General features: G+C 41.8%; 1 protein-coding gene across 5 annotated transcripts in view; it reads right to left on the bottom strand.

The window, feature by feature from the left end:
- The window catches only part of mpped2a (metallophosphoesterase domain containing 2a), a 194,011-nt gene that overhangs the window by 145,131 nt on the left and 27,103 nt on the right, over positions 1-21,777 (bottom strand). For all 5 annotated transcript variants that reach the window (XM_060839047.1, XM_060839044.1, XM_060839048.1 and 2 more), the window contains exon 3: positions 19,603-19,784. In XM_060839047.1, the coding sequence (XP_060695030.1) occupies positions 19,603-19,784 (182 nt within the window). The remainder of the gene's footprint in view (positions 1-19,602; positions 19,785-21,777) is intronic.

The following is a 21,777-nucleotide window of genomic DNA, read 5'->3' on the forward strand; positions in this document are numbered from 1 at the left end:
TTCTGGGTTTGATTCCACCCTCGGGCTGCGTGGATTATCTGTGAGGGTCTCGTCTGGGTGCTCTGGTTTCCTCCCAAAGTGCAAAGGTGCACAGGTTAGGCAAAATGGCTGTGATAAATTGCCAGTAATGACTATAGATGTGTAGGATAGGTGAATTAGCTGCAAGAAATGCAAGAATAGGGTCGGAGAGGCGGGTGTGGGTGGGATGCTACGGATTCAATAGGCTGAATGGCCTGCTTCCACACTGCAAGAATTCTACGAACCAGGAAACACGAGGATGTGAGAACAGAGATGGAGATAATTCGTTGGAGGCTGAAAAATTGTGATCTTTTGTCCTGTCCTTAGAACACATTGATTAATAACATAAAGAGGAATAAGAAGCAGGCCATCTGCCCTCTTCACTATTCCCCACGATTCAAAAAGGACATCTTTTGTGAGGGCTCCACTCTCCCACCCATCGCCCTTAAGCAGTCCAGTGGCCCAAACTCAAGGGTGACAGGGAGATACAAAGATTCACAATCTTCTATACAAAGAAATCTCGACCTGAAATGCCCTTAAACCACATATTCTGTGACTGACCTGTGGTTCCAGATTTACCCACAAAGAGAAGCAGCCTCTGACTGGTCCAAGCTCTCACAGAATCAGACGTGTTCTTTGAGACTGCTCCTCATTCTAAATCCCAGACAACACAGACTTGCAGCAGAATTGTGTCCCCTCTCCTGAGCCAGGTTCGGTGGCACAGGGGGCCATTTCATCAGGCAGGAGGATAGGATAGGGGGGCTGGCAGGAAGGCCCAAGGATTGCTTCACCAACCAACTGAGGCCTGTAAGTGGTCAATTAATGACAGAGCTCCAATGGGATGCAATAACAGGAAGGGGGTTGGCCCTGCCCTTGACTCCCTTGTTGTCAATGGAAGATAACGTCATTTGTCAAAAGACTAGGTGTCAAGGCTAGTGCTGTGGCAATGGGTATTCAAAATTCACCAAGGGCAGCTGGTGGAATTTAAATCCAATAAATAAATTGGAATTATGAAGTCAGTCTCAGTAATGGTGACAATAATCATTGATTGTCAAAAAAACCCTGTCTGGTTCATTTAGGAAAGGAAATCTGTCTTTCCCAGTCTGGCTGACATGTGACTTTGTCCAGCAATGTGACTGATTCTTCATTGCCCCCTGAAATGACCTGGTAAGCCACTTAGTTTAAAGGCAATTAGAGATGACCAAGAAATAATGGCCTTACCAGCAATGCTCATGCTTTCAAAGATTTTTTTCGAAAGATCTCTAGGATTCCAAGTCTATCAAATCCCCTTCTGTCACCATTCTGGCCTGTGTCTGAGGTCTCTTGGGGGCAGTGCCATGCCAAAACAGGTTCCTCCTTGCCAGCACAAGATGCCACCAAATTGCTTCGTCAAGGAAACACCTCAACGTCAGGATTCACTTTACTCCTTTCTAAGGCAAGTACATCCTTTCTTAGAGAAAGAGATCAAAACTGGACACAATACCAAAAACACTGAAATGGGACTAAAGACTGCTCGAATAGGCAAGGAAGGAGATCATGCTATGAACTCGAGTACAGATCCAACCACAGTAGATAATGGGCGGCACGGTGGCACAGTGGTTAGCACTGCTGCCTCACAGCGCCTGAGACCCGGGTTCAATTCCTGCCTTAGGCGACTGACTGTGTGGAGTTTGCACGTTCTCCCCGTATCTGCGTGGGTTTCCTCCGGGTGCTCCGGTTTCCTCCCACAGTCCAAAGATGTGCAGGTCAGGTGAATTGGCCATGCTAAATTGCCCATATTGTTAGGTAAGGGGTAAATGTAGGGGTAGGGGTATGGGTGGGTTGCGCTTCGGCGGGTCGGTGTGGACTTGTTGGGCCAAAGGGCCTGTTTCCACACTAAGTAATCTAATCTAAAAAAAACAAGTATAATTTACCCTGTCCTTTGTTGCTAATGGGTTGGGGAAACTGCGCTGTTGGAGAGATCAGCATTGACTGCGAGCCTAATATCAAGCTCCAGAACATTTGGTATCCCTATGTCAACATGTTGAAGGTATTCTCCAAACATGGGTGCAATTATTCAGAGTCCTGAGTATAAATCTTCCACCAGGAACAGATGGTTCAGCTTCCAGAACAGTCCAAATATAATTCTGCATGTGAAGGGAAAGACAGACTTCGACAGAACTGATGGAAACAGAAACTTTCTGACACTGGAGACCATTTGGCCCATTGTGTTTATGCCAGGTAGAAAGGAGCTATCCAAGTCAATACTAGTTTGCAACTCTTGCTTTTGGCCCTGTAGGTTTCAGTACCGAGTCAGTGTTTTTAAATGCAATGAAGTCTTGTGCTTTCACAAAATCCTCACCACTTTCTAAGGTAAGATTTTACCTGCAACTCCACATTAATCCTTACATTGCTTTTAATCTATGCCCCTTTGTCATTGGCCCTTCTGTGCTAGGAAGTGGGGTCTTCCTAATCCTTGCGATCTAGACCTCTCACAATTCTATTTACCTCAAACAATTCCTCCCTCAGCCTCCTCTACTACAAATACGAGGAGTTTCCAGATTTATTATTTTCATAGATTCCACTGGACCTTGCAGAACAAAGGGAGAAAGTTGAAAATGTGTTGCTGGTTAAAGCACAGCAGGTCAGGCAGCATCCAAGGAACAAAGGGAGAAGTCAGGGTTGGGGATGGGGCAGCGGGTGCAGGTGGTGGTGATGTGGGCAAAGGGAGGAGATAAGAATAAGACTACCAATGGAAGTGCTACCTAATTTGCCAAGTCCAATATTTTTAGATGCCCTCTTACACAGACAACAGAAAAGGAGGATAGAAAGAAATGAGAGAATTTATTTGTATGAAGAATATATAACTAAGAAAGCATTTACAGAGTTCTCATTAACTCAGGATATCTTGAGGCATTTTACAGCCAGTGAATTGTTTTTGAAGTCTAGTCACTGTAGTGGTTTAGGAAACAGCAAGCTCCCACAATAAACAGTGTGGTGATAATGACCAGATAATCTATGTTCAAGTGAGAGGGGTCAACAAGCAGAAATAGTAACTCTCAACATGAACTCTGCCCAACTGCTGAACGTTGCCAGCATTTGCTATTTGAAATGCTGTCAGTCAAGATATATATAGTAGGCAGGGCACCAGGGAGAACTGTCCTTTGCCTCACTGAAATTATGTCATGGGATCTTTACGTCTGGAACATAACACTTCACAACAGCTTACTCCTCATATCATCGAGTATGTTCAGACAAAGATTGATAGATCTCCAGATTTTAAAGATGTCAAGGAATAAGGGGATAGCATTGGAAAATGGCAAGGTAGAACAATCAGCTGCGATCGGGTTGAATGGTAGAATATGTTTGAGGGGCCACATCGTCTAAACCCATTCTTATATTTCCATACTCACATGGAGATATTGTACCCAATGTTGGAAATAAACACTGAGTACCACTGATTAACCCTCCCTTCACCATGGACTTTAGTCTAATTGGTATCCAAATGCAGTTGGGACAAACCCCAAGGTGGTTTGGAGACCTTTGATTTCCTTCATCCATCCCTGACTTCAATGGAGTAATTGATCAATAGACTCTGCAGACCCAACATTTTGGAGTATTGCAAACCTATGGCCAATGATTTAAGTCATCCAAGCTGTGGATGATTGAGAATTTTTGAATAGATCACCATCTATTTGTCATAATGGAACAGGAGGGGGGCCATTAGACCCATCAAGTTCACACTGTGCAGCAATACTGTCAACTCCATTCCTCTGCTCTATCTTCGTAGCCCTGCAGGTTTAATTTGCTCAAACACCTATCCAATTTCCTCAAGATCATTAATCAACTTGGCCTTTAACACCATCAAAAGGTTCCAAGGTATTACCACTCCTGGAGTTAAAAACATTCTTCCTCACATTCCTGCAACAATTCTTAAATCTCCATCCCCAAGTCCTTTTATCATCAACAAGGGAAACAGTTCTTTGTTCATCTTATCTCAGTTAAGTGAGTGGGCAAGGGTCTGGCAGATGGAGTACAGCATTGATAAATGTGAGGTCATCCATTTTGGCAGGAATGGACTATTATTTAAACAGTGAAAAATAGCAACTTGCTGTTGTGCAGAGAGACCTGCGTGTCCTTGTGCCTGAATCACAATGCTGGTTTACAGATGTAGCAGGTAAGAAAGAAGGCAAAGGGAATATTGTCCCTAATTGCTAAAGAGATCAAATTTAAAAATAGGGAGGTCACACGGAGCTGTATTGGGTGCTAGTGATGCCACACCTGGAGTAATGTGTGAAGTGTGGTCTCCTTATTTGAGAAAGGACGTACTGGTACTGGAGGGGGTGCAGAGGAGATTCACTAGGTTGATTCGGGAGTTGAGAGTATTGGCTTAGAAGAGTAGACTGGAACTTCGCTCATTGGAAATTAGAAGAATAGGGGGAAATGTACAAAAACACAAAATTGTGAAGAGTATAGATAAGATAGAACAGGGAGGTTGTTTCCACTGACGGGTGAAACTACAGCTAGGGGGCACAGCTTCAAAATAAGGGGGAACAGATTTAGGATGGAGCTGAGGAGGATCTTCTTCACCTAAAGGGTTGTGAATCTGTGGAATTCCCTGCCCAGTAAAGTAGCTGAGGCTATATCATTGAATGCTTTTCAGGCAAAGATAGATAGATATTTGAACAGTAAAGGAATTAAGGGTTATGGTGAGCAGGCAGCTAAATGGAGCTGAGTCCACGAAAAGATCAGCCGTGATATTTTTGAATGGCGCAGATCAGGCTGACCTCTGCTCCTATTTCTTATGTTATGTTCTAAACCAGTCATAAACATGTACACCTCAATCAAATCTCCCTTCAAACTCCTTTGGTCCAATCAGAGCAATCCCAGTTTTTCCTAGCTAAACTTGTCGCTAAATTCAATCATCTTTGGAACCATTCTCCTCGGTATTCTCTCAAGGACTCTCAACTCCCTTCTGGTGATCAGAGTGGATGCAATGCCCTAGGTATGGCCTCACCAATGCTTTATGAAGGTTCAGCTAAATTTGAAAGCATCAGATTTCACGAAGGTTGCAGTCTAAAGGGGAAACAAAAAAAAAACTGCAGATGTTGGAATCCATGGTCGACAACAAGGAGGCTGGAAGAACACAGCAAGCAAGGGAGCATCAGGAAGTGGAGAAGTCAATGTTTCGGGCATAACCCTTCTTCAGAGACCAGTCTTCTGAACTCACCACCCCCATCACTGGAAAGTTTTAGATTAGATTAGGTTCCCTACCGTGCGGAAACAGGCCCTCCAGACCATCCAGTCCACACCAACCCTCCGAAGAGTAACCCACCCAGGCCCATTTCCCTCTGACTAATTCACCCAACACTACAGGCAATTTAGCCTGGCCAATTAACCTGAACTGTGTATCTTTGGATTGTGGGAGGAAACTGGAGCACCTGGAGGAAACCCACACAGACACTGGGAGAATGTGCAAACTACACACACAGTCAGTCGCCCGAGGCTGGAATCGAACCTGGGACCCTGGTGTTGTGAGGCAGCACACTGAGCCAGTGTCTCCCCAAAGTGACAGTACAGTGCAATCTTTCCACAGTCTCCCTTCCACAAATGGGTGGAGAAGCAGTTCTCCGATACCTGCCTCTGCTGAATACCAGGGTAGCACATTCAGAAAAGCGGCCATGCAGATTTAACATAGCAAAGCACGGTGGCACAGTGGTTAGCACTGCTGCCTCACAGCGCCAGAGACCCGGGTTCAATTTCCGCCTCAGGCGACTGACTGTGTGGAGTTTGCACGTTCTCCCCGTGTTTGCGTGGGTTTTCTCCGGGTGCTCCGGTTTCCTCCCACAGTCCAAAGATGTGCGGGTCAGGTGAATTGGCCGTGCTAAATTGCCCGTAGTGTTAGGTAGGGGGTGAATGTAGGGGTATGGGTGGGTTGCGCTTCGGCGGGTCGGTGTGGACTTGTTGGGCCGAAGGGCCTGTTTCCACACTGTAAGTAATCTAATCTAATCTAATCAAAGCACCCGAGAGCATTCATTCATGCTTCGCCTCGGTAAGGGAAGGCATTACACTATCATTCCAGACTTTGTCCTTTTTTTTTAAAAAAGCAAATCTAAATCACTGAAAATTCAAATCAAACTTTCATATGACTGCCTTTCATTCAAAAATCTTGGCTCGTACACTAAAGCACAGCTACCAAGAAACAGTTTAATTACTTAGAAGGTAGCAAAGGGCAACCCTTCCACTGAGATTATGCAACCCACAGACTGAAACAATATTAAGCTTGAACCTCTGCCAACGAAAACATTTCTACAGATACCATCATCCTTTACAGACAAGAACACTTAGATTTCAGAAGGGGCCTCCAGCAGCACAAGTGCTCATTCAGGACAACAGGAGTCCAGTCCTATGGTCGGGACCACAAACAAGATGAGGAGAGGTACATGGGGTGCATTATTCTTTGAGCACAGAAACTGTAATTCTCTATTTTGTTCTAGTTTTCCTGGATGCACTTGGCATGGAGCATCAATGTCTATAAAGATAGAGGAAAGGAAGTGACCATTCAGCCCCTTAAACCTGTTCTGCCATTCTATTTGTACATAGAACATAGAAAGGTACAGTACAGAACAGGCCCTTTGGCCCACGATGTTGTGCCAAGCATTAATCCTAACGTAAAATAAAATAAGGTAAAAACAAGGACTGCAGATGCTGGAAACCAGAGTCTAAATTAGAGTGGTGCTGGAAAAGCACAGCAGGTCAGGCAGCATCCGAGGAGCAGGAAAATCGACATTTCGGGCAAAAGCCCTTCATCAGGAAACTAAAATAAAATAACTTAACCTATGCACCCATCAATTCACAGCCGTCCATGTGCATGTCCAGCAGGTGTTTAAATGTCCCTAATGACTCTGCTTCCACCACCACCGCTGGCAACGCATTCCATGCATTCACAACTCTCTGCATAAAGAACCTTCCTCTGACATCTCCTCTATACTTTTCTTCGAATATCTTAAAACTATGACCCTTAGTGCCAGTCAATCCTGCCCTGGGAAAAGTCTCTGGCTATTGAATCTATTCATTCCTTTCATTATCTTGTATACCTCTATCAGGTCTCCACTCTTCCTCGTTCTCTCCAGAGAGAAAAGTCCAAGCTTAGTCAACCTCTCTTCATAAGGCAAGCCCTCCAGTCGAGGCAGCATCCTGGTAAACCTTCTTTGCACCCTCTCCAAAGCCTCTGTATCTTCTCTATAGTAGGGGGACCAGAACTGGACACAATATTCCAAGTGTGGCCTCACCAGGGATTTGCAAAGCTGTAGCAAAACCTCGTCGCTCTTAAACTCAATCCCCCTGTTAATGAAAGCCAAAATACCTTATGCTTTCTTAACAAGATCAAACATATGATCTTCACTCTTTCTACACTGATCCTCCCCCCATCCTACTTTCACAAGAGCACTGCTGCGAAAAAAAAGCATTTTATCAAAGCTTTCACTCATTAGGAGAAAGTGAGGACTGCAGATGCTGGAGACCAGAGTTGAGAGTGTGCCTGACTGATCTGCAAGTTAATCTGATCTACTGCCGCGATTTCAACACGACAAACAAATGCAGAAAACCTTGCAGAATCTCAGGTCGACCCAATTTAATTCAAAGTGTTAACTGTGTTTCTTTCTCCACAGACTCTGCCAGACCTGCTAGGCTTTTTCCACATTTCTATTTGTTTCAGAATTCCAGCATCCACAGCTTTTATTGATTTCAATGTCCTTAACTAACAAAAATCTACTTATTCCACTTGTCACATTTTCAATTGACCCCATGCTTCAACTACTGATAGAGGCCCAGATTCCCACAACCGTTTACATGAGAACATGCTTTCTGACAACAATCTTGAATGGTTGAGTTAAAATATTCAGGTGATACCTGCTCATTGCGGCTCCTCTCCACATAGAGGAAATAGTTTAGAAATTTAATGGGTGTTACTATTTGTACTATCACCAAATACAAAGGTAAAGTTGCCATACTCCTAACAGATGATAGGGCTTCTCTATCATTAGACAGAGGTAAGTGGTGGTCATTTAAACTGAAGGTTATCACACCTCAGGTGAGGGGAGAGATTGAGAACGAAAGTCCTAGGGTAAGCTCAGCCACAGTGCAGGAGTTGAACCCATGCTGTTGGGCATTACTCTACTTGGAAAACCAGCTATCTAGCCAACTGAGCTAACCAACACAACACAACCAATATAACCTCACCTTGAACAACCGACCAGTGCTCATCACACAAAATATACGTCAGGAGATGCTGGGAGAGGTGGCATAAGCTTAGTCAAAAGTGGCAGATTTTAAAAGGATATCACAAAGGGTTGATGGCTGAAAGGTGGAGACATTTATTGGATTTGTAAACTACATCTTGTGAGAAAACTTGTGAAGTAATTCATTGGACATCAAAGTCTTTGCAACATTGTGAGCACACGGCAGAGTTATTCCTCGCCTGTAAGTTCCCAGTCCTACTCTGCTTTTGTCCCAATTTAAAGGTAGTCTGACAAGCCCAGTTAGAGAGGAGACCTCTACCTCTAGTTTCAGCCTCTACTTATGGCTCTCATTTCTCCACATTCAGCTGCTTCAAATCTCTGTGTTTTGCACTGAATTACTAAAAAAAAATTCTCTGTATAAATGAATCACTAGCCAGAGAAAATGGAAGTTTGAACGAAGACACTTTCAGAATTGTTGGTCAGGGAATTCTTAAATCAAGTAACAGTATATCGGCAGGCTCACTAATGCAATATAGAAAAGGTAGAATTGTATTGTTACATGAGAATTTCATATCAACTCAATATGGTTTGCTGCAATCATTCTGCTGTTCAATGAATGACAAAATGTAGAATTATTTGTAATCCTTATCAATTTTTCAAGAAGTTTCTGCGAGGATATTTTTAGCCAAGCCAGTGCAAACAAGCAGAATGGCCAAGTTAGAACATTTGAAACGTGCCTGATCCTACATCATAGGTCATTGTAGTCTGCCTTTGAGTTCTAACTGAAAGAATTGAGCATCTTTCATGTCCTCAAGACATTGCAAAATGTTTCCCCACCAATGAAACACTTCAATTGTAATCACTGTTGTAATACAGGAAGCCAATTTGTGCACAGCCAGACAATGCAAGTAGTAATGACACAAAATGATAAAATAATCTGGTGATGTTGGCTGAGGTGATCCATGTTGGCCAGAAGAACAGGGGAATCATCCCAACTCATCAGAAGCGGGCTGGGGGATTTTTTCCTTTCACTAGATGAAACCGCATTTTAAAGCATTACAGGGCTAACTACATCAGAATAATGTTAATTTACATCAGTTTGACACAGTGACAAACCTCCACCGAGAGAGTGATTGAAATAGATTCAAAAAGAAAGGAGTTTAAAGTAGCAATACTTGCAGGGCATTGATTTATGGGCAAGCAGGGTTTAGCTTATTATTATTAGGAATATGAGGTGGTGGTCATTTATGCTCCCTGGAATCTGATAACCCATTCAATGAGATTATTCTGATCTGTGACCTAAGTCCACAGGCTCATCTTTCCCCCACATCCTTGAATAACTGGTAAACAAAAATCTATCACTCTCAAATGTTAAAAAAAATGAGAATTTGCAGAATAGAATTCCAAATTTGAACAAGCTTTTCTGTGTAGAAGTTTCTGGTAATCTCATTTACCCTTCACCTAAAACAAATGATCTGGTCTTATTGTGTGTAAAGTATTGCTGCTGACATATTGATTGTCAAGTTTCCTTCTATCATAGCAGTGACTACACTCAAAAGGTAGTTTTGAGACAGTCTGAGGTTCTAAAGGCACTGTAGAAATGTAAGGTGTTTCTGAATGCTTATCTCAAAATAAAATCTGTGAAAATCGTGAAGAGAGAAACATCAGATAAATGGGCATGACTCCTGAGTGCTGAAAAATGTGTTGCTGGAAAAGAGCAGCAGGTCAGGCAGCATCCAAGGAGCTGGAGAATCGACGTTTCGGGCATAAGCCCTTCTTCAGGATTCCTGAAGAAGGGCTTATGCCCGAAAAGTCGATTCTCCTGCTCCTTGGATGCTGCCTGACCTGCTGCGCTTTTCCAGCAACACATTTTTCAGCTCTGATCTCCAGCATCTGCAGTCCTCACTTTCTCCCCATGACTCCTGAGAGTTACTCTGCTCTGTGATGAACAGAGTAGGAATTCAAACTCTATGGCAGCGTTTGCCTAACTGAACAACAGCGGTAAACATATTGGAACGTACACAGTGGTCATAGCAACGAAAATTAGACACCACAAAGCAAATTTCTGTGTAACCACCATTTCAGACAAGTGCACGGGCCTGAGATATATTACAGTGCTGGAAAAGTACAGCAGGTCAGGCAGCTTCCGAGGAGCAGGAGAATCGACATTCCGGGCATAAGTCCTTCATCAGGAATGACTGTAGAAATACATATGGTCTGACTGAATACTCAAACAAAATAATACCTGTGAAAATGGTGAAGAGAGCAACATCAGATAAATGGGCGTGACTCCGATTGCTAATCTGCTCTGTGATGAACAGAGTAGGAATTTAAATTGCAATGACATTCCTGATGAAGGCCTTATGCTTGAAACATCGATTCTCCTTCTCCTCGGATGCTACCTGAACGGCTGTGTGTTTCCAATGCCACACTTTTCAGCTTTGATCTCCAGCATCCACAGTCCTCACTTTCTCCTGTGATACATTACTGAAAATAACTACAATGCAGTTTCTGTTACTACAGCATTTCCAATGTAGCAAACCATTCAAAGGTTGTTCAAATGGCAGACTTAAAGGTGCACAGGAAGCCAGATATGAGGAAGCTACAGAGATCTCAGAGCTGGAAAAGCTGGCAGAAATGCTACCTGCAATAACTCAGGAAGCCTGAATGGAATGGAACATCGATTTCTTCTGAAGAAGGGTCACTGGACCCAAAATGTTAACTCTGACTTCTCTGCACAGAAGCTACCAGACCTCCTGAGACTGTTGAGCAAATTCTGCTTTTTGTTTCACCCTTTGATTAACAAAAGAAACCTCGATTTTCCCCTTAAAATTTAGCAAGTGGCCTCACACCTCAAGTGGTTTGCCAAAGAGAATTTCAAACTTTTAGCAGCCATTGCATATTAAAGTATTTCTTAATTTCACTCCTGTAAAGGTCCATCTCTTAACTTACTTACTATGTCCCCCGGTTAGAGAATTCCCAAGAAGCAGAAATAGCTTCACTCTACTTATCGTTTCTGCTTCCCTTAGCATCTTCAGAACTTCAATCGAGCCACACCTACCTTCTCAATTCCAAGAAATGCAACTGTAGGTAGAATAATTGAACCTTTGGAGTCCAAGCACCATTCACATAGAAACAAACTTGAAATCCCATCGATCCACTCTGCCAAAATGGCTTATTATGTATCCTGAGACTGAGACCCCTTGTTCTGGACACCCCAGGCCAGAGGAAATATCATGCCTGTATCCAGTCTACCATGCCCGGTTAGAATTTTATACATTTCAATGAGATCCCACTCATTCTTTGTAACTCCAGTGAATACAGGCCAATCTCTCCTCATACAACAAACCTACTGTCCCGGGATCAGTCTATTTGCTTCACTTCCTCAATTGCAAGTTCTTAGGTCAAGAAAATATATTGCACCTCAGGCACAGCACCCAAACCTGTTCAGAGTGCTCAAGGTTTGATATAAATCGAGACTTTTTAAGAGGACAGCATGTATTCTGCCCCTTTGTATTATAGTTTCTAAATACAAGGGCCAGCATTAGTATTTTGATTATTCTCTGCACGTGTGGTGACATTTTAATGATCTGTATACCCAGGCACCAAAGTCTCTTTGAAGCTTCATGGAATGTAGACTTTTCATCATTCTGGATGTTGGTTTGCATGCTGAGCTGAAAGGTTCATTTCCAGATATTTTGTCACCATACAAGGTAACATCAGTGAGCCTCCGGATGAAGCACTGGTGGCATGGCCCACTTTCTATTTATGTATTTAGGTTTCTTTGGATGGTGACTTCATTTTCTGTAGTGATGTCATTTCCTGTTTTTCTTCCACAGGGTGGTAAATGACATTCAACAAATATGTGTTTGTTGATAAGAGTTCTGGTTGGGATGCCTTGCATTGAGGAATTCTCGTGCATGTCTCTGTTTGCCTTGCCCTAGGATGGATGTGTTGTGCCAGTCAAAGTGGTATCCTTCCTCATCTGTAGGCAAGGATATTAGTGAGAGTGTTTTTTTTGTGGCTAGTTGATGTTCATGTATCATGGTGGCTAGCTTTCTGCCCGTTGCCCAATGTAGTGTTTATTACAGTTCTTGCAAGGTTATTTTGTAAATGACATTAGTTTTGGTTATTGTCTGAAAGGGTTTTTTAAGTTCCTTAGCTGTGTTTTAGTGGATTTGTGGGCTACCATGATGCCAAGAGGTCTGAGTAGCCATTTCTGAGATGTCTTTGATGTAGGGGAGAGTGACTAGGGTTTCTGGACATGTTTCGTTTGCTCGTTGAGGTTTGTTTTTGAGAAATCAGTGGACTGTGTTCATTGGGTACCCATTCTTTTCAAATGCACAGTATAGGTGATTTTCTTCTGCTCTGCACAGTGTGTGGGGGCTCGTTGAAATAATGTTCTAACGCAGCTCCAACTGTAGGTGTTGGGATGATTGCTTCTGTAGTTCAGTATTTGGTCAGTACGTGTTGTTTTTCTATAGACGCTGGTTTAAAGTTCCCCATTGGCTGTTTGCTCTACTGTAACATCTAGGAATGGCAGTTTGTTGTTGTTTTCCTCCTCTTTAGTGAATTTTATTCCAGTAAGGGTAGTATTGATGGTCTTGAAGGATTCTTCTAATTTGTTTCTCTTAGTAATGACAAAGGTGTCACCCACGTAGTGGAGCCAAAGTTTCAGTTGGATAGTTGGCAGAGCTGTTTGTTTGAGTTTCTGCATTACATAGCCAAACAGAGACATGCACAGGAATTCCTAGAAGCATGGCATTCCAACCTGAATTCTATGAACAAACACATTGATGTGGATCCCATTTACCGTCCCCTGAGAAAAAGAGCACAAAATGACATCACCACCAGAAATGATGTCACCACAGGAAATGACATCACCAACGCAAGAAAACCTAAACACATCAATAGAAAGCGGGCCATGCCAGCAGCCCTTCATCCGGTGGCTCACTGATGATGTTACCTAGTATGGTGACGAAACGTTTGAAAATGAACCTTCCAGCTCACCAAGCAAACCTACATCCAGAACCTCAACTGAGCTACAAAACCTCTCAAAACTCATTAACTTTTCATCATGCTGAAAACAGTGGCCAGATTTATATAAATTGAGATTTGGGATACACAGCTATCAAGCCATCAGCTGTTAGCCTGTTATCATGACCATTGCATGGCCATACTGATAATAGCTCAATCTACCTCTTGTAGCAAGTTAGCTGCAGTCACCATGAACCTACATATAGAGCAGAAATGAGCAGGACAAATCCAGTTTCAAAAGTAGCACAGCTCAGGACTGAGGAAACTCTCTTGCGTAATCTGAAGACCTACACAATCTGATTAATATAATCAAGAACTACCAATGAATCCTCCTTTGCTAAGGAAAATGCCCTGTGTAAAAATACCCTGCGGGAACATCAATCAGATAAAGTGCAACTTCAAAATGTATTGAGAATTAAAATAAACAAAAAATGTAAAACCTAATACATTTATTTCAAGAGGCCTTAAAGATAAGGGATGAAAGATTATATATTAGATATATAAATCTCTGGTTGGACCCTCTTTGGGATAACTGTGTTCCACTCTGCACACTGCATCTTAGGAAGTATACACTGGCCATGGAAGGAATGGAATGTAGATCCACTAGAATGACACAAGGTCAAATGGGATTAAATTACAAAATCAGGTTACACAGACTAGATTTGAATTGCCTCATGTCTAGAAGATTAAGGGATGATATTATTGAAGTGATTAAAGATGACAAAAAGAGATGATAGCACAGATATTTTGTTTGTTGGGGAAAGAATTTGAAAAAAGGTAAAATCTCGGGAAACAGTTCCTCACACCAAAAGCAATCAAAATCTAGAACTCTATTCCCGAAAATGATAATTTCAAAGTTAAGTCATCAGTAGATTATTGTTAGACAAGGGTATTACGAATTGACAGAACCAAGGCTACTGGTTATTGGAACAAAAATATAAATCAGACAAGATCTAATTGTATGATAGAACAGGTTTAAGGGGCTGAATGGTGTTCTTGTGTTCCCATGTGACTAATAATTTTATTCTGAGGCAATTCTCTTTTATGGTTGGGAAGACCATTCTTTGTAAGTGGAACAAGCAAGAAGAATATCACTTTCTACAGTTTCCCTAAGTGAATGGGTTAATAGTATCACAACAAACAGTATATTACACTCTCAGCTGCTTAAAGGCCAAACACTATTAAAAAAACCTTAATACTTTCCCTTAATAAACAAGTTATAGACTTAACTTCTTTTTGTGAGATACTGGGTAGCCTGAAACTATAGCAGAGGTTGGCATAATCCTCTACAATTTAATAATAAAAGCCATCCCTCAGTTTTTGAAATTCTGGAATATCCCCTGTGTGCATCACAGATCAATTTATGTGGCACTTTTTCACTAATCAAAAAGAAATGGAAGGTTGAAATCAGCTTACTGTATATTGAGCAGTAAGAAAGCAAAATACAATTATTGCAAATAAATTACATTTGCCACTCTCAAGGTTGATTGTTCAGACTACAGTTGAGTGCAATCGAACATTACTTTTAAATATGTCAATACGTGATTCCATTTTCTGCGCAGACAGACTTCAAGCAAATAATTTAAATTGTAAGTACAGCTTCTAAAGTTTTCCTGAAAATCACACCACATCATGACACATATCTGTTATGTACAGGACTAAAGGGTTATCACACAAGGTTAAATGAAATTTTGGAAAGTGTAGTCTAAAAAATTTGGCATTAATAAAGAGAAATTTTCAGCAACCACCGAATACCTGAAAGTGCTTTTCAGCAATAAAGTCATGTAGTCACCATTGTAACGTAGGTAACATGATGGTCAATTGGTGCACAGAGAGCTCCCACAAAACCGCAATGAGATAATGATCAGATAATCATGTTGTTCAAGGGATAAATATTGTTCATGGCATCAAAGAAACCTCCTCTAATCTTCTACAAAATGATGCTGGAGGATCATTTACAGCCGTACCAATGTCTTAAGGAGGGAGAGGGACAAAATATCTATGGACCAGTTTACTTAATAACTGTCATTGGGAAAATGTTAAGAGTCTATTATAAAAGATGTAATAGCAGGGCATTTGAAAATATGTAATCTAGTCAAGCAGTCAGCACGGCTTCACACCAGACTAATGTATTAAGATTCATTGAGGTGGTAACAAGCAGGATAAATAATGGTTAGCCAGTGGACGTAAAACACTTGGATTTCCAAACGTGTGGTATCTTATCAAACACCATTAGATGACTTAATAGATAAGAGTGTTGGGGATAGAGCATTAGCAATGGTTAAGGATTGACTAACTAATAAAAGACAGAGGTTTAGATAGAGGGGGCATTTTCAAGGTGAAAAGCACGAACGAATGGGAGTGCCATGGAGATCAATACTATTGCCACAATTGTTTGCAATGCATATTAATGACTTGAATGACGCACATCTACGTATTATCACCAAGTTTGCAGATAATACAATCACAGTCTACAGAAGGATATAGACAGGTTGAATGAATGGCAAAACTTTGGCATGTGGAATATAAAATTGGAAAATGTGATTTTATGCATTAAGGCAACAAGAATAAAGGAGCTAAATATTACTTAAATGGACTGCACAAAGACTGCAGAATACTTATCTTTCGATCAATATCACAAAATATATTACTTGGTCATTATCACACTGCAGTTTGATGCTTCACTATGCAATTAGACATTACAACTGTGGTTCCATTTCAGAAGTCCATTCTCTTTATTCTTTCATGGGATGTGGGTGTTACCGGCAAGGCCGGCATTTGTTGCACGTGGGGAATTGCCCCTGAACCGAGTGGCTGAGGCCATTTCAGATGACAGGAAAGAATCACTCTCATGCCTGTTTGCCTGCAGTCACATTAGGCCAGCCCAGGACACCACTTAAATAGCTGTTAATCCCAGATTTAAGTGAATTTAAATTTCACCACCTACTTGCTGGAGCTTGAACCCATGTCCCTAGAATAGTAAACTGGGCCTTTGGATTATTAATCCAATGAATTTGCCACCATGCTACTGATTCCCAATTTCACATCTCGGAGTTGGAAAGGTGCTTCTTTTACATGATATTGAAACAACAAAATCACTGGAGATGGACAACTCCACTGCCTAATCACAACTCTTATTAATAATAAATTGAATGATCACATGAAGCCTATATTACCTTCCACTCACTGATCAAAATTCTACTCACAGATAATCTCAATGAAGAGAAAACTACTATTTAACGGTCTCTTACTAAACATCTTCTGTTGTATAGTGCTCAACTATCTACATAAATTTCTCACAACCTGCAATGGGCTTCTGGCTACATGACAATAGAGATTACAGCAAGAATAGTAGTTTTGCATTGTTCTTTAAGGAGAACAAATGTAACTCACCACTTTTAAAGTGATAGCAGTATTAGCAAACACCACATTACACTGCACAACCCACCACTCATTGGTGCATTCCCATTGTTTCACTAACAGCGTAAAAGGCTTTTAGCTCACAGGCATTGAATGTGCAATAAAGGCCTTCGATCATGAGCATAAAAGAACAATTGGGAAGCAGACACCCAAAGCAACAATTCGCCTGTTTGTTTACTGGGGTGGGGGAGGGTAACTGGTGAGCACAACCTGTTAAAACAATTTTGAAAATAAAGCTCTTGATCTGGTGGAATTGCAAACTGTGAAGTTCCCTGAAATCGATTATGTATTTAATATTTGGAGGGTGGGGGTAAGGGATATACTCCAGCCCTGTTGAGAAAATAAGTCATCTCATGAGCTGACAGCATACAGGTACTGTAGGAGGAAAGTGTTACTGAAGCGTGCACTGGCCTGTTGTCCAGTTTACCTACGGCACAGTACCCAAGAACTGAAGAGAAACGGAGTCTGAATGTGCATTATCCAATGGGAATCAAAAAGATGAGGGGGAACTACAATGACTGATATTTGAATGGATAGCCTTAACATAGTAAACCCAAAGATGCTTCACTGGAGCAATTATCAAGCAAGAATTTGATACTGAGCAATGCAAGGGAATTATTAGAGAAGATGACGAAAAATTGGGTCAAAGAGGTCAGTTCTAACAAACATCTTAAGATGAGAAGAAATGGAGAGAGCTACAGAGACAGAGAGATTTGGGGAGATGATTCCATGTCAAAACACATGAACAGTTGATGACTGCATTTAGTTACAAAGATAGGAAAGTAAGAGACCATGGAAGAATTTACGTATAGGAGTGACAGTCTTACATCAGTGTGTTGCTGGGCCAGAGGTTCAGAACGTAGGTAACTATAAATAAGACAAGAAGTTACATCTGTTACCTTATCTGTACGAGTGGAACTTCAGTTTCCATTCTACGGTTCTCCATTAACCATTTATTCCTTCTGTTACAGTGCCCAAAACTCGAACAGTATTAGACAGGGTAAATATACAAAGGATGTTCCCGATGACTGAGGAACCCAGGACCAAGGATCAGAGTTTAAGGGTATGGAGTAGGCCATTTAGGATTGGGATGAGGAGAAATTTCTTCACCCAGACAGTGGAGAATCTGTGGAATTCTCTGCCACAGAAAGCAATTGAGTCCAAATGAAATGGTCACAAGAAGGAGTTGGATATAGTTATTCGAGCTGAAGGTATCCAGGGGTATGGGGAGACAGCAACCATGTGCTAACTGACGCATTTAGTGCAATGAGATTTGTCAATAAAGCTCTGCTTATAGCCGGTGAGACTTGCTCCTCAGAACTAAGTGCAAAAACCTGAGGTTGCTGAGAGGAAAGGTGGCATGACAGTCCCTTTCACAAGTGTCACTCTGCATCATTTCACCCACTGACCCTCCCATTCCTCAGCTAGGCCCCTGCCCTTCTCAGTGAGACTTCACTGGCACTATTACCGCAATGTACCGCAAAGCATCAGTTCATTGGCACAACAGGTTGGGGTCAACGCATCCCGACAACGACAGCAGGCAGCAACTTGCAGTGGGAAAGCACCTTTAAAGCTGTGTAACACATGAAGGTGCTTCATGGGAGAATCTAGCAAGGCAAATCTGTGACTGCGCCAAAGTTATCGCAACAGATATCCAAAAGGTGAAAGGCATGAGATTTTAAGTGCATCTTAAATGGGGGGGGGAAAGAGGTGGGAAGATTCTAGACCTTACATGGTAACCAATGGTGGAGGTGAAGGAATATGGCATACACAAGAGGCCAGAGGAACTCCAGACTTGGAGGGGGTCATGAGGCCTGGAGAAATTTTCCGAGATACAGACAAGCAGTGCTGGGGTAAGAATACTGACAGTGGCGGGATGAGGACTACAAATGGCCATTCACTGGCCCCTTAAGGGTCTCACAGGGCCTAGGGCAGGCAGGTCACCAATGCCTCTGTCCCAGAAATATTTCTAACTGATTGAGAGGGGGTAAGTGGCCTGAATTAGATTTTGAAAGGCTTCCGTCTTTCCCCACTATCTTCAAACGCATTGGCAAAGGAACATAAAGGCAAAATCATAGGCAGGATTTTAGGTGAGAAATTCAGAAACAATTATCAGGGCAAAGGATTTTCCACAAAAAGCTGCAGGTGCTAACTGAATCAATCATTTCCTGTCAAAGAACAACTGATCTGTACGCACAGGAGCATTAAGGGATATCAGCCAAGGCGGGAATATGAAGTTAAGGTCCAAATCAGTCATGACCTCATTGAATAATGGAAGCAGCTGAATTTCTAATCTCCCATTCTCTCACACTGTTTTAAATTCCAAAGAGGTCTTCTTCTTGGTTTGGGCACTGGTTTTAATCCAGACATGCAAGGTATGAAACCTCTTCAATTCATGACAGAGGATTTCAAGTGGGTAACTGATATGCTAACTCAAGAAGAAACAGTCTTTTATCCCATGGGAAGAGAGGCTACATAAGAGAAGGGGGAAAAAAAACAGACAGTGCACTTCTCCATTTAAATTCAACAACATCTAACCTGGAAAAGGGGGGCACTTTCTTTCCTCCCATTACCTTCAATAATTTTGGACAGGGCAAAAGTGCAAAATAAATGTTTAAGATATGGCTCTCTCCCCGCATGAAGCCTAAGTCAGCCCTGAATTCCCCTATCCCCAAACTCAAGTGTTCATGGCTATGATAAGGAACTATTTTTGAAGGATACTTCATTGGGGTGGACCTAAGGGGAACAGGAAGCAAAAGAAAGAGAAAGACTTTGCTCACTAGAATCCCACTGTAGCAACTTGTAGTCAGACGCTTTGATTTAATTATCAAAATTGTGAATGGCATTTGTACAACAGAGGTTAATTAGGGTCATAAAGAGCGATCGAGGAAAAAAGAAGGACTCTTACCTAACCAATCGTTGAACTTCTTAACCTCCGTGGGGAGTCCCAGCTCTGTAAAATCACCCGTGTGAAGCAGAATGTCCCCATACGGCATCTGAATGCCATCTGTTCGGGAGTGTGTGTCTGAGACGCAGACAAATCGTGTGTGGCCTGCTGGTTTCGGAGTGTCATATGGGACAGGGTCAACCCTGAGTGCATGCACAATAAGATAAAGAGACAAAATCATGGCATTAACAAGACATTAATATAGCTGCCACTTGCTCATTAGTGACCAGTCCAGACAGAAATGCAGACCCGTTAGCATTAATTAACCTTTAAATTGCAAAAATGTTCCACTGATAACTTGCGCGCGCGCACACTCACACAGAGGTCAGTCAGAGAGTAGGGAATTAAAACATGGGCTGCGTTAGGATCCATGTCCTTTTTTTAATAAATTAAAATGCAATTACAAATGATTTACAATACCTCATTAAAAATTATACTCTAATTAAAGTCACTTCAGAAACTGCACCCAATGCTGTTCAACAATTAATTTAACATTTTTCAGACAAGGAGAAATCAATTCAATTTTTTTTTAATACCAGGAAAAGGTTTCTCAGCCCATGACAGCACTGTGCGCCTGTTTTTTATTTAAGAAAATAGAACATGTGATTTATTAACCCATTAAAAACTACAGGAGCATAATAAGTACAGAAAATGAGGTTACATTTCAGTTACTCAGGGAATGTTTTAATGCAATGGAGAATCTTTTTTTTACTTACAGAGCAGAGCAGGGGGAAAAAAACAACAATTCAGCACTAAAGACCTTTCAGCTCATTGTAATTCATTCCGTACAAATAACAGAGGTTTAAAAAAAACAGGATAAGGTCTTAAAAGCAGAAAGTAGGGAGTTAGGAAGCAAGTCAGAAAGTAAGAGCTCAAAGGTAGTTATCTCAGGATTACTATTAGCGTATTAATCAGAGGAGAAATAGCAGGATATATTAGATGTGTAGGTAGCTGAAGAGATGGTGAAGGGGAGGATTTCAGATTCCTGGAGTATTCAGGAGTATATTCAGGAGTATTCACAACTTATGTAGGACAGACATAAAAGGAAATGGTGGTGGAGATGGATTGTTGGTTAAACAGGAAAGGAATGCGATAGTGAGGAAAGTTACCTGTATGAGTAGAGAAATGCATACAGATCCCACTAAATTCAAGGGGTGATATTGGGAATGACATTGAACAGGAAATTAGAGGTACATACAATAAAAGAACATCTGTAATTATGTGTGACTTACAAATAAGGGAGAAGGACCATCTGCAGGCAAATGGGATTAGTTTAGGATGGCAACATGGTTGGCACAGATATAGTGGGCCGAAGGGCCTGTTCCTGTGCTGCACTGCTTTATGTTCTATGTTATATCGGGCAAACCAAATTAGTAACAATACCATGGAGAAGGAATTTGTGGAGTGTAAAGGGGATACATTGAAGAACCAACTAAAGAGGTCATTCTAGACTGGGTATTTTGTAATGACATAGGAACAGCAGAGTGATTCAACGCTTAGCACTGCTACCTCAGTGTCAGGGACCAGGGTTTGATTCCAGCCTTGGGTAACTGTGTGTGTGGAGTCTCCCTGGGTTTCTATCGGGTGCTCCAGTTTCCTCCCACAGTCCAAAGATGTGTACATTATGTTGACTGGCTGTGCTAAATAGCCCCGTAGTGTCCAGAGATGTGCAGGCTGGGTGGGTTAGCTATGGCAAATGCAGGATTTCAGGGATAGGGTAGGGAGTGGTGTCCGGGTCAATGCCCTTCTGAGGGTCAGTGTAGACTCAAAGGACCAAATGGTCTCTTTCTGTACTCTAGGAATTCTGTAAATAATTAGCAATCTAGTTGTGAGAGACCTTTTGAGAACCATCAACCATAATATGATAGACAATCATATCAATATGGAGTATGACATAGTTGATTCTGTGACTAGGGTCCTGAATCTAAATGGAGGAAACTCTGATGAGGAGGTGCGTATTGGCTATGTGAGGTTAGGGAACCTTACTCAAAAGGGACGAAAGCAGAAAGGCAATGGCAAATATTTAAAGAGCGCATGGGTGAACTGCAACATAATTTTGTACAAAAATGAAATGGAAAAGGTACCAAACCAAGGTTTACAAGGGAGATTAGAGATAGCATTAGACCCAAGAAAGAG

The sequence above is a fragment of the Hemiscyllium ocellatum genome, chromosome 18, assembly GCF_020745735.1.
Source record: "Hemiscyllium ocellatum isolate sHemOce1 chromosome 18, sHemOce1.pat.X.cur, whole genome shotgun sequence".
Classification (NCBI taxonomy): Eukaryota; Metazoa; Chordata; class Chondrichthyes; order Orectolobiformes; family Hemiscylliidae; genus Hemiscyllium; species Hemiscyllium ocellatum.